The sequence below is a fragment of the Physeter macrocephalus genome, chromosome 15 (genome assembly GCF_002837175.3).
Source record: "Physeter macrocephalus isolate SW-GA chromosome 15, ASM283717v5, whole genome shotgun sequence".
NCBI lineage: Eukaryota > Metazoa > Chordata > Mammalia > Artiodactyla > Physeteridae > Physeter > Physeter macrocephalus.
The window spans coordinates 77,308,994-77,333,918 of NC_041228.1; the positions used below are offsets into that span (position 1 = coordinate 77,308,994).

At 43.7% G+C, this 24,925-nt stretch overlaps 1 protein-coding gene across 1 annotated transcript; it reads right to left on the minus strand.

The window, feature by feature from the left end:
* Nucleotides 1-14,028: 14,028 nt before the first annotated feature.
* Nucleotides 14,029-24,449, minus strand: LOC102980949 (signal peptidase complex subunit 2-like). Its single transcript, XM_055091113.1, is given in 3 exon segments — nucleotides 14,029-14,340; nucleotides 23,690-24,386; nucleotides 24,388-24,449. Coding segments are annotated over 3 exon segments (1,071 nt in total).
* Between the last annotated feature and the right edge of the window lie 476 nt (nucleotides 24,450-24,925).

Genomic DNA, 24,925 nt, shown 5'->3' on the forward strand with positions numbered 1-24,925 from the left:
TGTTAAAAATCCAGGGGCAATAACTACCTTCCTTTGAAAACGTGGCTCAGAAATAGTGAGACCAGGAGCCGAGGCTTGTGCTGCTCGACGGCAGAGTGCCAGACGCACACGCAGAAGCATCCTGCCAAAGACGGGGAAAGTGGCTCTTAGCTGGAGGACTTCAGGGTCCCCCGAGGAGCCACACGTGCTCAGGAGCGCTGGGGACACCTTGATGATAACTAGAGTCTGAGTGGTGTCCTGGTGGAGCTCTGTAACAATCTCGCTCCACCGCTCGGGAGGGAGATTTCATAAGCAGTGTTGTGCCATTCCAACCTAGGAAGAATTTTAGAGCCTTTCTAAGGCTTGTTAAGAGATTTCAACTATTTTAAATGACCAAAATCCTGCAGATTTCAGTGATTTAGGAGGAGCAGCCTGCTGACACATGAGCCCCTGGTTCCTCATCTCGCTCCTTGACTCACCAGTGAGAGAATTCAGACTAATAATTAAATCTCCCCGAGCCTCAGTTTCCTCATTTGTACAGTAAAGCTATTAATATACTCTCTACAGGGTCTTTGTAGTTTTTAAATGAAAATACGTATAAAGTGTCTGATGCCATATCTGGTGGAAGGGTGTTTGGAAAACCCTGGTTCCCTTCCCCTCCCTCCTGTATTTCATCGAAACACAGGCTCTTTTCTGATTTTGAGCTAGTTGTCCCAGGATGAGTTGACTGAGAACTAAAGCTGAAGATAAAAGCAAAGCAAAGAGCCCAGGTGCGAGATTTACTGTTTCATTTTTTGTGGATGGACTATTTGGATATTTCAGGACAAGAGAAAATCCCTGCTTTAGGCCTCCTGCAAATGAGATGCTCCGTGAGCTATAGGCTCTCTTCCTGGTTCATAAATCTCATGGGTGACAGGCAGGAGGGGTGATCAGTGAGGATCTGAAGGGCACATGGAAGCGAGGAGAGCAGCTGAGGAGGAACACGTCAGGTTTGAACACGCAGAAGGTGCTACGGGAAACACCTCCTTGTTTCATGGCGCTGCACTTTCTCGTGCTTTGTTTTTTACAGATTGACGGTTTGTGGTAACCCCGTGCTGAGCAAGTCTCCCAACCTAGAAGGAGCACGTAGCCGTTTCTGTGATAGCTCGCTCCCCCTCCTCCACCCAAGGACCTAGAAAGACGAAATAAACAAGGAAAATTCCTGCTGGACGGATAGTGTCTCTGAACTAACAGCCAGAGAGGGGAGTAGAGGTTGGAGGCAAACACTTGAGCGGAGCTGTCAGCAGAGCAGGGCTGGGTACCTGTCATGAGGTTATGGGTCCCCCTCTGTCCTACGGGGACAGAGTGTCAGAATCTAGTTGGAAAAATAGAGGATTGAAGCAAACCCATAGAGAGAAGCAGAGAACAGGAAGCAGGAGGTGAGATAGAGGTGGTCCCTAAAGCCAGCTTGGTATCTGTTCTTCACTCATCCATTTATTTATCCAATTATCCCACAAATATTTACTAAGAGCCCACCGTGGGCCAGTCTAAGGGGAAAAGAGATAACAAATGAACACAAAGGCACGTACGAGCTGAGGTGCTGTTAAGTGCTCGGAGGAAAGATAATGGAGGGTAAGGAGGATAAAAACAAGGAACAGGACATGTGTCATTTTACATCAGGTCTTCAAGGAGGACCTCTCTGACGGTGACACCGAGCTAAGGCCTGTTGGAGAAGCAGCAGTTATGCTCATGTCTGGGGTGGGGCATTCCTGCGCGGGTGCTGGATGCTCCGGGGCAGGAGGGCTCCTAGCACACTGGCGTCACAGCCAGGGGCCAGGGGGCCAGGGGGCCAAGGAGGCAGGGATGGAGGGAGTAGGGGACACGGGAGGGCCAGAGTCAGAGACTGCAGAGGGAGGTGACAGGCCATGTAGGGTCTGTCGGTAATGCCTTCCTGTAGCTTCAGAGTTTTTTTTGTTTTTGTTTTTTATTTTTTTCCCCTGGGTTCTTAGAAGATCTGTCTCCTTCAAAAGAAGAGGACATTCCTGTTTTGTTTGAGAAGGTGTTAGTAGATTTTAGATCCTTGAAACAGAAGAAACTTTTATGGAAACATCTATATCTTCTAGCATTTTTCAGTTTCTGTAGTCTATGAATAGGTCTTGGTCTGTTAGTGAGCCCGTACCCCGGGGGTGTGGTCTTCGTGAGTACTGCTCAGTCGTGTTTGTTTTTCTCTCTTTGGATGAGACGGGAAGGCTGGATGGGACTGCAGCTGGGTGTTTCCCACCCCCCAGGCTGGTTAAGGGCTGATGAAACCCCAACAGCTTAGGCTCCCTCAGGTGTCTGTCCCTGAGCTCCTGCCCCCTAAGTCATGATTCTCTGTATCTGCCTGTCTCTCCAATTCTGGGAGCAGCCGTTTGCCCTGCGATCTCAGTTCTCTGGTGGATCTGACGGAAGTACTTGATTTCCAGTCCGTTCAGCTTTTTTTTTGTTGTGTGGATGGGAAGGCCATGAAATGGACAGTAAACAGACTGAATCAGTAATCAAAAAAAAAGAAAAATTAAAAAAAAGAAGCCCAGACTTGAGGGCTTCACAGGTGAATTCCATCAAACATTGAAAGAAGAATTAACACTAATACATCTCACATCGTTGCAAAAAATAGGGAGAACGATTCCTAACTTGTTCTTTGAGGTCAGTATTACCTTGATAACAAAACCAGACGTTTATTTTAAAGTTTCTATTTGCTTTAAAATTGTGTAACCCAATACCTCTCCTCCTATTTTAGAGTAGAATTGCCCTACTCCGGAGATGGTATATATCAGCCTTGATTCCTTTTCTTGGCACAGTTTTGTTTGATGGAAGGAATGACTGAAGTCTAAGAACATTTCTTTTTTTGATAATTTATATTCTCTGACTTTTGCCTGTGTATGTAGGGAAAAGAATGGCATAATCAAAAGATTTTTTTAAAAATAGAGTCCAGATGATAGATGTGTAATTTCTTTTTTAAAAATAAATCTATTTATTTTATTTATTTATTTTTGGCTGCTTTGGGTCTTTTTTGCTGTGCACGGGCTCTCTCTAGTTGGGGCGAGCGGGGGCTACTCTTCGTTGCGGTGCGCGGGCTTCTCATTGCAGTGGCTTCTCTTGTTGCGAAGCACGGGCTCTAGGCACGCGGGCTTCAGTATTTGTGGCACGTGGGCTTAGTAGTTGTGGCTCGCGGGCTCTAGAAGGCAGGCTCGGTAGTTGTGGCACACGGGCTTAGTTGCTCCGCGGCATGTGGGATCTTCCTGGACCAGGGCTCGAACCCGCGTCCCCTGCATTGGCAGGCGGATTCTTAACCACTGCACCACCAGGGAAGTCCCTAGATGTATAATTTCATCTCATGGATGCATCTTCTGACGTTTTGCAAAACTCAAGTGTGTATGACGTGTCTCACCTACATGTGTTTGCTGCTTTCTTCAAAAGATATTCAAGATTCTTTCCTAAAAGAAGGTGGGAATATCAGAGAGAACTGAAGGAAGCTGAAATTTGGGTTTAGAGTAATAATTTAAAAGCAAATCCCTGTGTCAAGATTGGATAAAGAGTATTTTATAGGGTTAGAGTTTGAGTAATAGGATATATAAGTAAAAATTTGGGGACTTCGTATGGGAAGGGGGATAAACTAAATAATAATAAGATAAATAAGCAAAACAAGTTTACATTTAAACAGAAATTCCTAAGGATATCACTTTGTAAAGGTTAAAAGTTTTTAAAGATTCAGAGAGAGAGTAACTCAATTTATTCTTAGAATGGGCATTATTGTTTCTTTTTCTCCTTTCCTAGACTCTCTAACTAATCATTGCTGTCTTTGTTTTCTTTTATCAAAGAGTACAATAAGTTCAAAAGATACCTTTGGCTTCCTACTAGTTCTAAAAAGGCAGACTTTAATATTCCTCACCCCAACCTTCATCTTTTCTTTCTTTCACTCGGCTCTCCGCCTTCTTCTTAGCTTTGCTCTCCTCTCTTCTCTCAAACAGGCCACAGCTTGTCCGCTATTATCACCTCTGGAGACAATGCCTGGTAAAAATGTTCAAAACCTTGGTGACCTAATGAGAATGGTCAGGGTCTTCTCAGGCCACTGTTGTCCCCCTTTATGCCGTCGGATTAGCAAGGCTATCTTCAGGTACACGCTGGGCTCCCAGAAAAACAGGTCTGTACAACGTGGTATAATTAAGAGAGAACAGACTCTGGAGTGAGCAAACCCATGTTGAATCCTGTCTCTGTGACTTACCAGTTATGTCACCTGATAAAACCACAGTCCTCCTGAGCTGCATCTTTCCCACCTGAAAACTGGATATCAGTGACATCCAGCTCAGTGGCGGCTTTGAGGACTAAATGAGAGGATACACAGCTATCGTATGAGAGAGCTTTGCGCGCGGAGGTAACAACGTGTAGATCATGGTAACATGGGACTCTTAATTCAAGAGGGTTCCACCATCCCAAGTCGCTACTCTTTATCCCCAGCTTGAGAAGCAGAGAGACGAAATAATAAAATAATGTTCTTAATAATGGCAACTATTGCTTACTAAGAACGTACTTGTTGCCGCGCGTTATGCCATACGCTTTACCTATGTTATTTCAATAAATCCTCACAAGAACCCAGTGAGGTAGCTTAACTGAAACATGTAGAAACACACACAAACAAACAAACAAAACCCCATGAGGTAGAAACTGAGGCTCAGAGAAGTTAGGGTCGCAAAGTCCCTGAAACGTCAAGCTGGGATTTGAACATGTGTCGTCTCTGATACCGAAGCCTGTGCCCTAATAACCATGTCACCTGTTTCCGGACAGCCATTCGTTCGCTCCCGTCGGCACCTCAGAGATCTATTTCCGTCCTTCGGCAGGAAAGCAGAGCTCACGCTCACCCGTGGCGGAGGGGAGGGGGGAGACTCGTATTAGGGGCGATGACTCAAGAGCACCCCTGGTGCTGAAGTAGTGGTGGTGGTGTTTCCTCAGCGTGGGCTTAGTCAGCAGCAGTGGCAAACGTGCCTGTGAGTCCTGGGAGCTGCTTTCAGGCTCCCCCTGCTGAAACAGCTGAAGCACGTGTTAGCTGCCATTTGTGGTCTGCCCAGCCCGTTCTCCCCTCTTTCCGCTGATTCTAACCCTTTCCGTTTCCAGAACTCCTTCTCGTTCTTCGGGGCTCTGATTCAGTGCCCCAGCCTCCACATCTACCTGAAGGGTGGCACTGTGACCAAGGCTGGGCCTGTGACAGTAACCCACCCCTTCGGCGACAGCATTCATCCGTGCTTGGGGACCTGACATCGGTCCACTGCCTGGAACGTCGTTTGGCCTGGGAAGAGAGGAAGTCTCTTTCTACAAATCCTGCTAAGTGGAGACGTTGGAAAGTTGCGAATCTGAGGTTCTGTCTTGCCGTCTACCTGCCCCAGACAGAGTAAGCACATCTCCGGTAAGAGAGAATCAGAAGAAACTATGGGAAAGAGGAGAGAGAGCAAGAAAGAGAGCAATGCTGACAGTGTTGTCTGCTTCTAGATTCAGCCTTGCCTGAGGCCGAGATTCACTTCCGAGCTTCCTAAGAACCCAGAGAAATGTCCTTTTTGCCGGTTGAGCTCATTTGAGTCAAGACTCTATCTTTTGTAATCAGAAGATTCTTGATCCAGATAATTTAGCACAGTGAAAAGAGGCAGAAAGCCTAGAGACAGAGATGGAGGCATATCACTAGATTAAGAATATACAAATTATAAGACGGCTCCACTCCAAGACAAAACACAAGTGTGTGTACAGACCTAGTGCAGAAAAGGAACTGTCTTTCCTTCCTGAACATTTCTGTATTTTCTACCTTAAAAAAGAAAATAATCATAAGCTATAGGGGAAGAATACTCAAGTGAGAAAATATTTTAATATGCTAAACATTCAGCTAGAGATAGAGATTCGCTGTGTTTTTATTCTTACTGTGAGCCTGAGGCTTGTAGAGAAATACCGCCTGAGAGGTATTTATTATTATCACCGCACCCCACACTGAAAGCTAAAATATAAAGCTTCAGATCATTTAAGAAAGTTAGTTAGTGGATACGGTAGGGATTATGAGGACAGTTCTCAAAACTCTGAAGGTGAGTTTTGATCTCATTTAAAGGACAGTCCAAACAGCAGCTTAGTGAATCAGCTCAAATTAACAGCAAGATCAATTTCTACATTTTAATTTTGCTTCTTCTCCCACTGTGAAACACTGGTAAAGAATGTTCTAGATCCTAATGATGTAGATCCTGATGCTCTAGCCAGGTAAGACAGCCAGTCATGGGAGATTTTAAATTTTTCCCAAGAAAAAGAGAGATTTCTGAGTGGATCAGACTTAAAGAGCAGACCTTCCTCACCTCTGGGCTTTGGGCTACATTTACTCACCTAGTGTATTACAGATTTTGGTAAGTGCACGGTTCCAGATTTCCATTCTGAACGCTTCAAAGCAGCCGTATTCTCTGTTCAAGGGCTACTTTGCTGATTAAGGCAGTGCAGGAGGAAGGTCAATGGACTTGGTGAAAAGATAACTAGCTTTGTGGTCTTAACCTCTTGGAGCTGCAGTTGCCTCCTTGATAAAATTATGACTGTTTTAAGTCTTTTATAAGACCCACTAAACTGTGATCTTCTACTAACACAGGTACCAATACTAATCCCCAAAATAGTGCTGTGTATTCCTCTCACTTGTACAGAATCAGCTCATTCTACATTAACATTTAAGCATAGTTCTGTTATTTAATAAACATGAATGGTTGTTTTCTTGGCCTAAGTGGTCCTGACAGTCTAGCTGATTTGTGTTCATAAAATATAAGAAATATACTTTTCTACTACCATTCCAAGGAGAAATGCTGACATGTAATTCATTGCTTTGACTTATGACAAAACACATGAAGAAAACAGTAGACTCAAGCATATTTAAGTGCATTTATAAATGTTCACTGAAATTTGATGGAAATGCATGGCTCTCTGCCTGCTGATTGTCTAGGAAAGACTATTGTCTACATAGAAATTGGTTCCTAAAGTTAGTCAGCTTCTAATCTTTTATGGGTAGAAGGGGACGCCTAAATAATCTACATATTTTTTCCAGGACCTTTAAGCTGCTGAAGAAAGATAAGGATTTCAAACCCTTATGCTCACAACCAGGAAAGGGAAAATGGATCATCAAAACATGATGGAAGGAAGTCATCAGTCAAACCTCCATTGTCGGCAAGATCCTGGCCAGTTAAAATACTCTGAAACTTGGGTTTCGTAGGTTTTGTAGACTGTTATAAGCTATATACAACACTGTTTACATGAACGAGGATTTTTCATAGCTTTATTTATACATATCTGTGTAATTTGTACATAGCAACGCTATAATGTAGATACTACTATAACTCTCATTGTACAGATAGTTTAACGGAAGGAGACAGACAGTGACCGGCTTCCAAAGGACATGAGCTCACGAGGGACAGAGTCCAATGATGAACCTGGGTCACAAGTCACCAGCGTCACACTTGTGACCCTAACACCACAGTGCCTCTCACCAGGAGGAGGACACGAACTAGGACTGACTTTGGAGGATCTTGTGTGTTTACACCAGTTAGGCCACGCGCGGTTTATAAGTTGCATGTATATTTTAGTATGGTTTCCGCTGAACGTTGTTTAGCGGGAAATACTAGCAAGTCCTTGTTTGCTCCTAGGACATCCCTGAAAGATGAGAAAATGTTGAAGCTGTGTGTGGAGGTCACAGCAGGGGACATTAAAGCAGTCTAGCTAAAAGAGAGTGGACACAAAGGAACAAAGTCTTCTAGCAACACAGGAGGACCCTGGCAGGTAGGAGCTATGGTCTTTAATGTCAGTGAATGTAGGCCAGAGGCATAAGAGTCTAGAGCCTGGAGGATTATGCAAGAAATTGTGTTCAGGTGGCCGGTCACACATGAGGGAGAGCAGGCCCGTGGGAAATGGATGTTATGTATCCACGTGCACAAAGCCAGAGGTGCCCTTCACCAGTTAAGACCCGGAGTAGCCATCACACTCTGCTCAGGGGCAAGATGTCCAACGGGCAGATCCCAGCACCCTGATCAAGAAGGCGCCGTGTCCCTGGTGCGGCTGGGCTGGGGAGAAAGGAGTGTCGGGCTGCGGGTCTAAGTGGCAGTGGGTTGCTGGGTCACAGCCATGCAGCTGGGGAGGCTTGGGTTTACCTCACCGTTCAAGTGCATCGTCCTGGGCGTGTTAACCAGTGCTACCCGGGAGCCAATACCATTAATAAACCTCTAGATGGGAGCAAAAAAAAAAAAAAAAAAAAAAGAAGCAAATGAAACCTTGGAATGCAGCCAGCGAAGTGGCTGTACTGAAACGTTCCCTGCGACTTCTCTGCTGCTCCAGAGGTGAGGCTAATGTGCGACTGTGGATTCAATAAATAATGGATGCAATAAAGTGAACCGAAATGGGGAACAAAAGATGTGAATATGTGCTGTTCAAGCATCTCAAGCTAGGGAAGGTGGACACAAGGCAGGTGGACAGGGGAGCTACCGGAGACGGCCTGACTTCTCTCTCTCTCTTCTTTCTCTTCTTTATGAAGAAGGCAGAATCAAAAATAGCAGCACGCTCAGCAAACAGCATCTACAGCTGCTAAGTAAGAAAGAACAGGCTTCATTCAAATGCACTGCAGAAGGGACAGCTGGTCACACTGGTCTTTTCAGCTGTCCTCTGCACACATTTAGCAACACAGGCAGTGGCAGTCTCTTTGAATATAAAAGACACTGGTAGATATCTGGGGTGACTCCAATTCAGTTAAATTTTCCTTGAGGAGAACTTACCAAGTCCTTTCCCATTATGCCCCAATTCAGTTCTCTCTAGCTGTCCCAGATTCTTTGTTTTAATATGGAATGTCTCAGCCTTTAAAATAGAAAGAGACGGGGCTATTAACACATGGAGAAGTCAGAACATTAAAAATTGAGATCTTGGCTGGTTCAGGTTTGTGACCGCACCAAAGAAATGGATGGAGGATGCTTTCCGTATTCGCTTGGAGTTAATAGTCTCTTCTTTAAATATGAGCAATGTACTTTCCAAGTTATCAATGGATAATTCTTCACTTTGAAGAGGGACGAGGTCACCACCCAGTTATAATTTGACAAAAGGACTCAGCAAACTGTCATGTAGTGTCACCGAGGCTGTGTGACACTACACTACAGCACTAGACACTGCGGAGGACACCAAGTGATGCGGTTCATAACACAGGGCAGAATGGATGGAGTACACACGCACACACACACACACACACGCGCGCACACACACACACACACATAAATGTGAGGAGGGCTCAGAAGGAGGGAGAGTTTGCATCAAGGAGAAGGAATCAAGAAGTGATTTGGAGATGGACCTTCAAGAATTAGCAGGATTTTTTTTTAAATTGAAGTATAGTTGATTTACAATATCATGTTAGTTTCAGACGTACAGTAGAGTGATTCAGTTTTACATATATACATATATAATATATATATATATATAGTCTTCAGATTCTCCTCCCTTATAGGTTATTACAAAATATTGAGTATTTTCATATTTGGATTAGAGCTGGTTGTTGAACTACAATCTCTTAGCACATTTAAGAGAGAGGTTTGTACTTTATTTATGTATATGTATATCTACTCCGTGTGTGTGTAGTAATATATATATATATATATATATAGTCTTCAGATTCTCCTCCCTTATAGGTTATTACAAAATATTGAGTATAGTTCCCTGTGCTATACAGGAAGTCCTTGCTGGTTATCTGTTTTATATATAGTAGTTGTGTATACGTTAATCCCAACCTCCTAATTAGCAGAATTTTGACAGACGAAGATTTTATTTTATTTTTTTGGCGGTGAGGGGGAGGGGAGGAGTGAACTTGAGAGACTGTAAAGTCATCTAGTTCAGCTATCAAAGAAGAAGCCAAAAGGGGAGGCTGAGCCCTGTAGGAAGGGATTTGAATTTCGGTTTGAAGGGTTTGGGGCAGGAGAGTAGCACGGTTGGAACTGCAGTTTAGGAAGGTGTTCAACACATTCAGCTATTTCACGGTTTATTATTGCTGCCCAGTAGTAGAAAAGCATAAAGTAAGATAAGCGCTTGGGATTTTGTCATGTTGCTGAGGCTTCTCCCTCTTTTCACTTTGAAAATGTAAGATGATTTCTCAGAATCCGCTAGGAAAAAGATGGCAATAAATTTCAAATTAAAATCTTTATTCTAGAGCATTATAAGTATACAGACAAGAAAAAGAAGCATGGGTCCAAAGGCCGTTCCAGGGGTGACAGCTAATATCAGACATTCTGACGAAAGCAGGGCAGGTGACTGTTGTCTTTATTGTCAGAATGGGAAGCTCAAGTTTCTCCCTCGGCTAGAAGACCCTGGCCCTGTCCCATCACCTGTGCTCTCCCACGGCCTCCATCGGACCCCCTCGCGTTCCCTGCGTTCCCTCCTTCCTTCCGGAGTTGGTCCATTGGGGTTTTGACATTTCAAAATATATTTAGGAGGGTAAGGAGCCCTTCACTAGCCTTCGTCTCTCTTTCCTCCTTCTTCCTCAATCTACTTTGGGAGACATAGTCTGCAAATGTGGTGGTCAAAGTAAACATTTCTTGTTAGAAGAGAAAATCTTGAAGGATTTCGGAACTGACTAGCAATATAAGGTGGGAGGGAGAAAAGAAAACCCTCACAGACCCGAGTGACTATCAGAGAACAGCACAGGAAGTAAGGACGGATCAGTTCCGGTGCAGGAAGTTAAGGACGGATCAGTTCCGGTGCAACTAGAACAGGTATTACAAGATGGGAGAGGCGAACCCTGAAGAACAGGGCGAACACTCACCGACCACCACAACACCCGAACTCAACGTCAGAGCCCCACACTTTTTACCCAGGCTGCTCCTTTACCTACACCCAAGCAGGTAATTCAGCAGCCAATGCCCTGAGTCTTCAAGCGGGAAAAATGTAACTGACCTAAATATCAAGTATTACAAAGATTTCCTTTATACCAGAAAATGGAGAGAATAATGTGTCTGAGTAACGCTTATTAGTTTAATATGACAGACTTTTCAAAACACCTTTCCTCTTTCAAAGGGTCCGAGTGGTTCCCGGACTGGGGCGTAACAGGGGTTTAGATGAGTTTTCTTTTCCAGATAGTCTTGTGGATATCAGCATCGTTTCCTGCATCTTTAGCATCACCTGTATACACCTTAACTGGATAGCCAGTTATACTGCGTCCAGGCCTTTCGCCTCCTGGGAATTAAGCTGATTTCAGCACCAGAGTCAGCTCTGGTTTCTCACTCCCTTCCGTCCTTCCTTTCTATAAATAATGGAAGATACTGAGTTGTTTTTTTTTTTTTTCTTGAATTTCAAGCTTATCAGTGTTCATAATGAAACTTCTGCCAAGATAATCAATATAAAAATAAGATTTGTTAACACTTTAACTGTGAGGCACCAGATAAACAAGTTAAACTCACTCAGTAAACTTGGAAATCTGCCTTCTGAAAGTCCCTCGTTTTTTCTGGGAGGACTGCCCACTCCCCACCATGGGGAAGAAGAGCTCAAACCTAGTCTTCTGGACTCAGTAGGACCCACGACTCATCTTTGCCCTGTGTTCACCCTCACACAAGGAAAGAGCAGTCTCTCAGCACACGGGGTGAAGGGGAAGCTCTTTCCTCCCACCTGTAAAGTCTATACCTCCTTCCTGCCTTTTCAGGAGACACTGTCCTTCCTTTCCAAGCAAGTGGCTTGTGTTTTTATAAAGCTGGGGTCAGTTGCGCCAGGGGAAAGCCATCTCCTGAAGGAGTGATGGAAGATGCTTGTTCTTTTCAGGGGTGTTTTGATTTTTAAAAAATGCCCAGTGAAAGTAATGATTGCTCCAAACGTATAAATCTTTTATTGTGGAGTCCCAGGCCCCTGGGTATTGGGGTTGAGCGGGGTGGTGAAAAAGTGGGGTTTCCCATTAGCTCATCAGCCATACCACCTAGGTCTACTAGAAAGCCCAGCCCTACCAGCAGCTACAGACTGCTGATTCCCGGTCTTGCCCAGGGGATTATCTACGAATGGGGCGAAGCAAGGGACTGGTGTCGTGGGCACTTTCCAGTTCAGCTCTGACTCTCACTGGCCCTGTGACCTCAAGATGGCAGTTTTGTGTCTCTCAGCCTAGGTTTCCTCATCTATAAAATGAAGATAATAATCATAATTTTTAAGGTAATGATGGCAACACAAATACACACTATTCGTTACACATGCGAAGGTGAATGGAAGCTCTAATTCCCGGCCCTCTCCCACCACAACCCTTCCCCTCAATTCCACCCCAATATGGATAAAGACCTATGAGGTCACGGTTTGGGATAAAAATGTTTAAAAGTCTTGTTTCTACTTGAAACATTGTTTGGTGGCTCTTAGACCTTTTGTAGTCCTATTTAAAAAAATTAATAATTCTCTTCCAAGTTTGTAAAGGGGCTTAGCATGCCTGTCATTAGGAAAGTAGAGGTCTCCTTTATTATGACCCCTGCCCACCTTAGAACAAGAAGGAGCAAAGACGAGGAAAAAGAGCCCAAGGAACAGGCTTCTTAGGTCTGTTCTTAACCTAGTGCAGGATTGTAGATAGGTGTCCTCTCACGTGCCAGAGAGGAGGATTCTGAGGCCTTCTCTGGGTCCTGATGGACTCTCGGCGTCTCGTGGGTGTCTCGTCGGGACGCAGGCTATGAATTTACCCTCCCTGGCCTAGCTCACACCACGCAGGTTCATGAGGATGAGTCCAGATAGAAACTCGAGGCTAAAGCTGTAGCTATTTAATAATATAAAACACACTTTTGCCTTTAGTGTCTTATCGCATTAATTTCCCCCAGGAGTTTACTGGGCTGTGGCTTTGTCAGCCCACCCCGTCAAGGATTTGGGATCCTGCCCAAGCCCCCTTCCCTCAGAATGAACAATCTGGCTTTGCTCTGAACACCTCGGCTCGACGTGTTGCCAGGAGGCAGGGTCCCTCAGGAGATCCAGGCAACTTCCCGACCCACTGACGCGCCTTTATTCAGGAGACGATAGCTTTGGTGAGAAGGCTGGTTCACAGGTGGGACAAAGCAGCCTGTTTAGGGACCTCAGGCTGCAAAAGCAGCTGCAGGCTGGTGGACCATGGGAGCAGTGCATCCCATCTGGTTAGAGGAGGGTCTCCCTGGGGCCACGCAGGCCTGCAGGTCTCGGGTGGGACGCGGTGAAGGAAAGCACGTTCGCTCCTCTTCCATCCTCCGTCCCTCCTTTCCCAGGAAATGCAGATCCATGGGCACAGCTTGGAGAACTTTCTGTTCCAAATGCAGACAGGCAGAAAGATTGTCCTGGACCAGAGGTCTCTCTCAGTTCAGGATTAGGGTATCAGGAGTGCAGAAGCCAAAGAGAAAGGTTAAAGAAGTGTTCTTTACATATTTATTAAGATGCTAAAGAGGATAAAAAGGTCTTGGGGGAGACCCCAGGGCTAGCGTCGCCTGCATTTAAAGTTTCTCAAGTTAGTCAGAAAAACAGAGTTTCCGAAGACTCTCTCCTCACAGAAGGCAGTCTGCCTAGTCGTGGGAATATTTCTGCAGTTAACCTGTTTGGAGGAAACGTCTCCCAGATGCGCTTAAAATGAACTAATTTACAAAACGGAAACAGACTCACAGACATAGAACACAAACTTATGGTTACCAAAGGGGGCGGGGGTAGGGATAAATCAGGAGTCTGGGATTAATAGATACACACTACTATATATAAAATAGATAAACAACAGGGATTTACTGAATAACTCAGGGAACTATATTCAGTATCTTGTAATCACCTATAACGGAAAAGAATAAAAACAAAGAATATATACACAACCGAATCACTTTGCAGTACACCTGAAACTAACACAATATTGTGAAACAACTATACTCCAATAAAAAAATTTTTAATTCAAAAAAGAATACCATAAATTTTACTAAAGAATATGACGGGTAAAATTTACAAAAGAACTTCTCCCGGGAAAAACATGGAATAGAATAGAATAGAGTAAAATAATAACATAAAATTCACTGATGAGCGAATCTTCGTAACTGGTATAGACAGAGACTAAAACGCATCTCTCCTTTTCTCTCTTCCCTTTTCTCTATCTTGTCCTTCCTCCTCCGGCCCTGTCTCTATGTCCACCTCCTCTGGCACTGTCTCTGTGTCCAGCTGACAAGGGCAGCAGCTCTGGAAGGCGGCACAGGAGGGCTCCTGGGAAGAGCTCCTTTGCTGGGGAGACACTACTATACGAGATTCTTCGATACCCATGGGGTGTCGGCTGCTGCAGAGGTCCATTAGACTCTGGGCTTCGGAACTTTTATTAACATCTTGTGGAAACGAGGTGGTGGCCGAAATCCACTGCGAGAGCTGGACCGACTGCAGTGGGAAGTGAGGCAAACTTCAGCTACTGAGCCAGAGATCCCCAGATCACCCCAGGCCTCAGACGGGACCCCGCCGGCAGCGCTGAGCCAAAGGACAGTCTGAGAGGGGACAAGCTTTGTATGTGTCTTGTAACGTTCATTTCTCTGCAGTCCTCAGAGGGAGTCAAAGAATTAACCAGTACGAAGGAAAATTGATCAGATGATGGAAATGTAAACTTATATCGACATTATTCTATGCATGGACAGTGTTAAAGTCCAGCACACGTGGCTTCATTTCATCCCCTGGCCTTGGATGACGTGGAAAAGCGGAAGTGAACCTCCGGGCAGGAGATGGCTTGCTGTTCCAGTTCTTTTTACCACAAACCATGTTCTCTCTCGGGCTTCACCCTCCATCCTGAGCAGAGCAGGATGTTGTTGCCTGTCACTGGGTGACCCTTCCTGCTCTGGGGCAAGATGCCATCTCTCCTTCATGAAGAACATAAAACCGTCCCTTTGGGTCCCAAATAGCAGACTTGAGCTCCACGATGGTAATTGGCTTTCTATCCCATTGCTTGAGAATGAAACCTCATCTCCTGCCTCTTGTCTGGGGACTGAGAAGGAGCTGCAGGGTTTACAATCACTGGAACTTCTGTCTAGTGTCCTGACAACGTAATGTTATCTATGAAGGCAGTCACAGGGGTCATGTTTAGGCGTCTAGAGGTGAGTATCTTTAAAAGCCTTAGCCCTCTCTACACCCATTTTGTAGGTAGCCCACGTAGTGTGGGAATTAGCCTGGTGCGCTTTCTGGAAACGCCTGACCCTTCCTGTGACTGTTTTTGTCACAGATGGGGGAGATGGGGACGTTTGCGTACTTGCTGAAAGTCCTCCCAAGCTCCCTACACACCAGATTGCCTGCTGAGCTTTTAAGGATCAAACTTACTTATTCACTTCAGAAGCATAAATGAGCTCCCTCCTACGTGTCTCCTTCAGGGGTAGTGTTTTAATCGCTAACTTACAGGCGACACAAGGGAAGGAACATTTACTTAGGTAGCTTGTCCAAGTGCCTTCTCTGTGTGCTGGCTTTAGGCGGGCAGAGCTCTCAGGCCATCTCAGCGTAACGCGAGGGTCTGCCTGTCCGTATTCTATTTCACACTCCCAAAGCACGAACTGATAAATATTAGCCTTTATTATTATTCCTCTCAATACTATGAGAAATATTCTTCTCTATCCCCATTTGATAGAAGTGTCCATTGAGATTGGACAACTTCCCCAAGATCACAAGACTGCTGCATGATAGAGACGACATAGAGATGAAACTGAAAATACAGAGCCAGGTCGCCTAAACCCTACACGCGCTGTCCTGCAGCCCCCCAGTAGGTAACTTCCCAAGGACACACCTGCTCCTCGGCGATGGAGCCGTGATTTGAACTAAGGTCTCTCTGCATCTCCAGCCCCACTTTTTGTGCTCTGCCTCCCCTTCTTTCAAGGTCCGGGGAGAAGATAACAGGCAGCTTTCAGGGTGCTGAGAGGCAGGCAGCTATGCAAAGACTGCTAACACCTTCCCCGGGAAGGAGAAGTTAAGACAGTCAGCATTTGTTTCACATTTTACATTAGCAGAACACTTTCAAATGTTCAAGGCTTTCACCGCTCTCAATAACCCTGAGAAGCAAGAATTCTTACTTCTGTTTGCCTCTGAGGAAGCCGCAGCCCAGACCTCAGGCCATCTGCCCAGAGTCACTGCATTCGACTCTAATCCACCTTATCTGGCTTCACACTCTTTAATTTTTCCATCATCTAGTTTTCCATAAACATTTTACCCTTTAGGAAGCTGGGTTCTTTCTTTCCTTTGAAATGAATCAGAATCATCGCACCTTTTGTGAATGTGAAATTTGCATGATTATAAGCATTTTTGAACGTTAGCCTGGCCATTCGGGCTTTTCTTGCCAAAGCCCAACTTCGAACCTGGGTTACCTCATTTCACCCAACATTATATACAGGTGGATATGTACAGGTGTATAAGATGCAGTGTCTGTGTAATAATGCTTAGCTTCCTTCCCCCTTACCCGAAGTCTCCTTTTGCTAGGAGACTATGCTTCTCATACCCTTTCACAGATGGACAAACAAATCCACTTGGGTCTCTGCTTCCCGCCTCAGGGATACACAGCAGCGAGGGTTCATTCTATTACACTTTTGGAGCTTTCTGGGGTAAGCAGGAGTGGAATCCCATGAGGAGACTTGCTTCCTTGCCTGGGCAATGATTTTCCCACCTGCATAAAGCCTGCCATTTCTCCAGGGATCTGTGCTGGATACTTTTCCTTCAACAGTTCCTGCTTACTTAAAGGATACATTTGATATGCTACTATACAAGGTAATGTGAGGCAGTGTTCCCAGTTCAACAGCCTCCAGGACAAAAATCACAAGGGTAACAACAACAAAAGCTTCCAGGATGGTGATCAAGCCATTGGAAAAAGAACTGGGAAAATGTTATTAATTCAAAGACAAAGGAAGAATGAAATGCATTCCTAGAGAGAATGAAAAGTAGATTACCTCCTGTCTTTTTCAGGATCTGTTTCTGATTAGAGAGAAAGTTTCTGTGTCTCTACTACTTCTGAAGATGAAATTTTTAAGGTGAAGTCAATTCCCCAAGTTAGGAAAATGGCTAGAAATCAGTGTCACCTGACACTTAAACATTGTTAAGTGATAAGAAAACAAAAACAAAAATAGGCTATTGCTCTAACTATATCTCAGGAAGCTACTTCTAAAAGATGGCATCATCTTTTTATTTTAAAGTAACACACCCAAATGAAAGTTGAAACAATTTTCACAAAGAAGTAGCATGAGTTTCAAATTTTTACTACAACTTTAATGATTGTAATATAGTAGCAGTTACAAATTACATGCTTTATTTCAGAGATCTATAACATGGCTTCATATACACGTTCAGTATATGTCTATGAATATATGTATATTATATTTATAATATATTAGAGTCTGTAAGTATATAGACAGGTTTTTTCTCTCAGTAAAATATGTTTTGATTCTTGAAGCTTTAGAGAACAAATCACTTAAGAGGAGATAAATTCTGAGAGATCGATGTCAGTTAAAAGTTTGCAAAACAGTTCAATAAGTCCATAAAGCACGGACATTTTATGTATTAATTCCGTTATTGAGTACTTATTGAACCTAAACTTTGCACCACATACTATATTTGGTGCTGAGGATACAGAGATAGTATTAATAGATTGAACCCTACTTGCTGTTTTAGTAAGTTAAAAACTGTTAATGGCCATTTAGATGGCAATTTAACATGATTTAACTTAAGTAAAACATGATCCTTTTTCTCGTGGGGCACAGTCTGGTAAGGAAAACAGCCTTGTATACAGGTGCAAGTGCAGAGTAAATAAATTAGAGTGGGTTTTTAATGGTAGGTTCTGTATTTTTAAAAGTAGGAGCTGAATGGATCGTCCTGCAACAGATGGCCGAGGTTGCAATAGATTAGGACATTGAAAAAGGGATGGAGGGGCGGAGACAGGAAAGGCAATGTATCATTTTTTAAAGGTTGGCTGTGAAGCTAAGCGCATCAGCAGTCTCTGGGGATGGTTGTGGTTCAGGATGTATTTGCTGGTTTGCTTTTCTTTTAAAGCGAGAGAGGAAGTTTCTGTGCTGAGCGGGAGGGAGCCCAGGAGGAAGGCTGTGGAGAGTGAGCCTGAAGAGGTGCGATGGGACAGACTCCGGCGCTGAGAGATTAATCGCGTCGTGCGGCTCTGTGTGCCCCGCACGTGACTTAGCAAGTAGGAGGCACACAACCAAAGGTTTCTTGAACTGAAGGAAAAACAACGCTAGATTTTTCTATCTAATTTTGATGGTACCTTGTGCTTCTCTAGGGAAAATAGCTCATGAGAGTCAATTCTGGGGAAAAATCTTGAAATTTTATTTCTGAATGCTTTAGGTGACTCGTGTTATGAGGAAAGAAAAAAGGAAAGAAGAGGAAACCGATATTTTAGAAAGACTTTGAACAGAGCCCAGAGCATAGTAACAGAACAGTTTGGGGTAGAAGCAGGAGGGAGAGCGGACTTACATGCAGAAAGAGCGAGCCTTGCATAAGAAGGATTCATGGTTGAAGACCTGAATGAGAAGGAGGTATTAAAGATGAAAAATACCATAAAAATGAGAGAGGCTCTTTGAAGCTCAGAGCATAATATTCTAGAAAAGGCAGTAAGGAAACTCTTAGTCCCTGATGACTGAAAGAATGTCGCTGTTAATTACTGGGTGGAATACAAAGGTCGTTCCTTTGTGTGACAGAAAGCTGATGCATGAGCTCTGTGAATGGAGATGGAGTAATGGTTCCCGTGTGCTGTGCTCTGCGAAGAAGGCGAAATGTAGAAGGAGGTTCGTAGCCCGGGTGAGTGGTAGGATCAAATTAATAGGCGGGAGAGACAGAGACAGAGACAGAGAGAAAGGGATCTGAGTGGTTCAAGGATACAAATAAATGAGAAAATTCTGAATGTGTCTTTACTGAATCTGTGATTTGTTTCCAAATATTTCAGGCCAATTCAACTCCTATTTCAGAGCTTGTCCCCCAAGGAGCCCTCCCCTTAAAGGACAAAGCTTGCACTTTTTCTCCATTTGCAAAGAGCCACCAGCACTGCTCTGCTTGTAGAGGCCGGGGACCTAGCGTGGGTCTGTTTCAAGTCCAGTCTCCAACCTGACCCCTTTCCTCAGCATCCTGTCTGTTAAGACATCGCCATGGATCTCAACTTGAAAACCACTCTGTAATTTATGTAGTCTTTTAAAAATGGTCCATGGTTTTGGAAATTCTATTTACTAGGTGTCCAAGTAAGCCTCCTAATCCCAGTTTGTTTGTTTTTTTAACTTTTTATTTTCTATTATAGTTGACTAACAATGTCGTTTTAGTTTCAGGTGTACAGCAAAGTGATTCCATCATACATTATCAGGTATCATTTTTCAAATTAATTTTCCCATTTAGGTTGTTACATAATACTGAGCAGAGTTACCTGTGCTATACAGTAGGTCCTTGTTGGTTATCCATGTTAAATATAGCCGTGTGATGTACATATATACAATGGAATATTACTCAGCCATTAAAAAGAATGAAATAATGCCATTTGCAGCAACATGGATGGACCTAGAGATTATCCTACTGAGCGAAGTAAGTCAGACAGAGAAAGACAAATATCATATGATACCACTTATATGCAGAATCTTAAAAAAAGGATACAAATGAACTTATTTACAAAACAGAAACAGACTCACAGACTTAAGAGAACGAACTTCTGGTTACCGGGGGGAAGCGTGGGAGGAACGGCTAGTTAGGGAGTTGGGAATGACATGTACACACTGCCAATCCGTGTTTTCCATCCCCCGCACACACACCTCCCCTCTGCCGGTTCCCAGGAGACTTGCACTAGAGGTGGGTGTGCCCGCATCACCAATAAGTGTGCACAGGGCTCTGGGTGGTGCCGGGTGTGTGTCTGAATTACATGTTTGTTACCGCTTCACCGGGGGGCCCCGTGGTGCTGCACCCACTCCCACTTCGCCTCCAGTGTTCCCTTACCTGGTCACCAACTGGAGGACAACCCACTTTACTAGAAGTTGAAGACCTCAGACGGGTAACTCCTTGTCTCCATACCCCCGAGGTCAAAGAGAGAGAGAGAGCTGATCCGGGAAATCTGAGTTATTCCTAAGGTAGACATGGACCTCCTCTCAGCCGGGGTCTGGTCCAGATCCTGATGGTGGCCATGACCAGCCAAGGGAGTTTAGCAGAGCAACTTCACCTTTCTGAGTCTCCATTCCACCAAATGTGCAAAGGAGACAATAATCCCTATGGATAGCTTGGACGCCTTAGCCATGTTACTGGTAAAATTCCCAACACTGTTTCTAGCTCAGGGAAACCACTCAATAAATGATAAATCATTATTAATATTATTTTTGATGTGGCCTGTATTTTCTCAATTTTTCTAGAATGTCAGTGTTCCCAAAAGACCATCTCGGTGTATGATGAAATGGCTTATGACATGCAATACCTCAGAGTAAGTGTAACGTGTAGACCAGAGTTGCCTGTGGAAGGACACACCGAGGGTGGGTTGATGCTTCTAGCACCAATACCTCTCTGTCATGACATTCTACTTAAACAATCAATAGACACATCGGAAGACCTTAATGATTTAGCATATTATTAGCATACTGCAGTGTCTGCTTGAAAGGAGACTTTGAACTGCTGTTGGAAATTTGAAGCAAGTGATTTTTTTTAAAGGCCACTTGGCTTTTTTGGCAACTCTCCACTGACAGCATGTTAATTCTGTTTTCTTTGTCAAGCACAGAAAAACAGGAAGCACAAAATCAATCTGGACTGGGAGTGGGGCGGGGAGAGAGAGGACAGAGATGCGGGCTGTTTCTAGCAGTAGAGTCTGATCCACCTTATGCGACAGGAGATCACTTTGAACTTGGCCTGGATCCCTGCTGGGCTGCCGCTTTGAGTGTTGCTGGACACACAGAGAAATTCTTCTGTACCTTTGGGGTTTCTGGCTCTCTCCCCAGGACCTGTTTTTTTTTTTTTTTTTTTTTTTTTTTTAATGCCTGTGGGATGTACAGGACAGTAGAGTACGTGAGGACCGGAAAGACTGAGGCCAGGTCCAGCTATGCAGTGAATTAGCTATGTGACCTTGATAAAGTAAATCCTCTGGCCTCTGTTCTCTGTTTCTTCACCTATGTGAGTGATACACAAGGAAGAAGAGTCTCACATGCAAATTCCCAGCATGGGATGTATCCTGGGAAAATGGAAGTGACCTAGAGAGCCTGGTTTGGGCTGTGGCCGACGGGATATCTTGTGCTCGGTCAAAAGACATTCGAACTCCAATAAAAAATAGTCATATTCCAAGACTGAACACCTGTTGGCCGTCGTTTCAAACCCTCTGGGCCGGGTGATGTGTAAGGTCTTCTTCAGGTGTATGATTTGGGCTGCAGCCTCCACCGGCACTGGAAAGTAGCACCAAAGGATATTGAAGAATGTGAAACAGAGCGTCTTGCCAAATACCATTTAGCTATGCATCATAAGAAAAGCTTGAAGTGTGTCAAAAATAAGCTTCCTTTAGTTATACTAATCCTAAAACAAACACTAAATTAATTTCAGTTTAATTACTATTAAATCTGGGATTAATGCATGGCTTTTCAGGAATTTTTAAACATAAAATAATGGAGTGCTTTGAGAAAAATGTCTATTAGATGGTATTAGCTCCAGAATCATTTATCATCTTTTGAGCAGCTAGAGATATACGAGACAGAGCTTCCCTTGATGGCCATTCAGCAGGGACTCAATCCATCTGTCTCCATTAAAAGAAAGAGGAAGTGTTTTATTTATAGAAGACTAAAAGTATCCATTGTTGCTTTCTTCTGCATTTAAAAATGATGAAGAAACAGAGGTTCCCAAACTCTTCAGCACAAGTAGGACTTTATTGATCGTTCCTAAGTCAAGGGTATCAGAACCTAGAAGGCAGTGATCTAAATTACCACCTGATGGGACCGGCTCCTCAGTAAAAAGATCACATGAACTTAAAGGGCTCCTTGATTCTGTGACACAGGTTGTCAAATATACAGCGACTTCCTTAGAACGTCAGAGCCAGGTTAGGATTTTTAAAAAATCTTTTTGTTGGGAAATATTTATAGATTTGTAAGAAATTGCAAAGCTAGCACAGAGAGGACCCGTGTACCTTCACTCAGGGCCCCCCACCACTGGTTACCTCTTGCGTAGAGTATGATATCAAAACTAGGAAGCTGACGTTGGTGTGAAGTGTGGGGATGATCCTGTCCCGTTATTGCATGTGTAGATTCTTGTCATCACCGCCACCATCAAGATATGCAACTCATCTAACCGCGAAGTTCTCCCGTGTGGCGCCCTTTGCGGTCACGCTCATTTCCCTCCTCCCCAGCATCCCAAGCCCCGGCGTTAATTTGTTCTCCAACTCCATAGTTTTGTCATTGTGAGAACGTTATACAAATGGAATCATGCAGGAAATGACACAGAGGTTTTTTTATACTGGATTTTACTCGCTTGGCACAACGTCCTTGAGATGTCTCCAAGTTGTTCCATTTCTTTTTCTTTGCGTGCATTCTTCTGTATTGCAGGTTGGTATTCCATGGAACGGGTTTGTTTAACTCTTCACCTAGTTGAGGACATTTTTGTTGTTTCCAGTTTGAAGCTATTTCAGATAAAGCTGCTATGAACAAGAATATATGGGGTTTTGTGTGGACATAGTTTTAATTTCTCATAAGTAAATGTCCAGAAGGGCAATTGCTGGGTCATACGGGAAGTGCATGTCTAGTTTTGTCTTTTTTTTTAGCAAACTGTCAAACTGATTTCCAACACGACTGGACCAGTTTACGTTCCCAGCAGCAATGTAAGAGAGATCCAGTTTCTCTGTGTCCTCACCGGCATTTGGTATTGTCACTGTTTTCTAATTTTAATTATTCTAACAACTGTGCAGTGATATTTCATGGTAGTCTTAATGGCTAGTGATGTTGAACACCTTTTATGACCTTACTTGCTCTCCATATATATCGTCTTCAATAAAATGCCTCTTCATGGGATTTGCATTTTCTATTTGGATTTTTTGTTTGTTTTTTACTGTTGAGTTTGAGAGTTCTCTATAGAGTCTAGATATTAGTCCTTTAACAGATATACGGTTTGCAAGGATCTTTTCAGTCTGTAGCTTATCTTTTCACTGTCTTTTTTTTTTTCACATCTTCTTTGGTTTTATTGAAAAAAATTTTGGAAAATGGCAGTAAATAAAGGGCACAAACAAATCAACGGGGATATACTAGTGGAAAACGTAGACAAGATAAAACTAAAAATGCCATTGGCTTCTTTAATTGGTTAAGAGCACAAAATGTAGCAGGCAGAAAGTCTCTTTTAAACAAATTAGAAAGCTATGGTTTTTTCCCCCAATTCTCCCCAAGTCAGATATATACACACCCACAAAAATGGTGTGTGAAGGAAAACTGTCATACACAGGAAGTTGTATCCTGAATTAAGGGAAACAGCTGTTGAAATGGGAATTAACACAATAAAGTCAGCAACAGGTTAACAGTTTTAAAAACTGAGTCTTCAAATGCTGCATGGCACAAAGCTATACTATATAAAGTACTGCTAGGTATGGAGGAGAAAGTCTGTACAGCTTTTAGCAAAAATGCTTTTCCAGAAAAGCAAACCAAAACAATGCAATCAGCAGACCAAAGAGGCTATAGCTAGATATCAGAGCTACAACTTATCATAACTGAGCTAGAAAATTGTATTTATCCAGAGTGGACTAAAATTTCAAGGCAAAATGGACCTTTTTTACATTTCTTACTTTATCCATATTAAGGTCTCTGTTTCTTTCTCCCTCACCCTTTAATTCAGCATGATCCGGCCAAAAGATGGCTGCTTTTAGAAGTGGCTGTTTTATTTTGCTTACAGTGGCGTGACTGTCACGAAGTTTGGATATTTCAGGCTCATACGCATCCATGACCGGCGTCCCGCTGTGGTCAAAAACCTTGGCAAAGGACTTGGTGAACTCGGCTTCCCGTTGCTGCTTTGTTCTTGCACTGATGAAGGTCAGCTTCAGAGTGTATTTGTCCTCGAACCTTTTGAGACTGGACGACAGCTGCCAAATATCATCCGGATCCATCCCTGTGGGATCTTTCCTTTGGGCCACGAGAAAGATGCTCTTCTCCTTATATGAGGTATAAATGGCCAGGATCCCCGTCATCACAAAATAGGATATAACGCACAAAACCAAAACAAGTTTGGACTCTGGAAAGGGGTGCATATAATCCCAAATCAAAGCCACTATGGCAAAGAAACAGGAGATGGTACAGATGGTGAGGCGACGGTCAATTAGACCAAAATTCTCCGCATACCTGTACTTTTCCAGAAGTACCTTTTTGGCAGAATCATCCAAAGAATTTTTCACAGCTGATCCATCCCATGTGTCAATTTTTACAGGCTTATCATCAATCTTCCCCTTGTCCAGCAAGCTGCTGCGGCTACTGCCTGTCCCACAGCTGGCCACCGCCAGCCCTACTACTGCCACCACCGGTTCTCCTGCCCTGAGCAGCTGCCACTGCCATCCTGCTTGCCTCTGCATCTCCCTCCCCTCCTACTTGTCCCCTTTTCATCGTCTTAACAGGGTCTTCTGCAAAGCAAAAATTTTAAACTTTGATTTACCTTTTTTTTTCCTTTATGGATCAGGTTTTTCACATGTAAGCACTCTTAGCGCGACTCCAGATCATGAAGTTTTTCCTTATGGGTGTCTAATTGCTCCAATGCCATTGGTTGAAAAGGCTTTCCTTCCTTCAATGCATCACTTTTGCACCCTTACTAAAAATCAGTTGGGTGTCTTTGTGTGGGGCTATCACTTCATCCTCTAATCTCTTCCACTGACTAGTGTTTATCCTTCACCGAAGCTATTCAGTCTTGATTACTGTAACTACATAATAAGTCTTAAAACTGGGTAGACTGATTCTTCCCACCTTCTCCTTCTTTTTCAAAATTGTTTAAACTACTATAGTTCCTTTGCCTTTCCATATATTATTTTGGAATAATA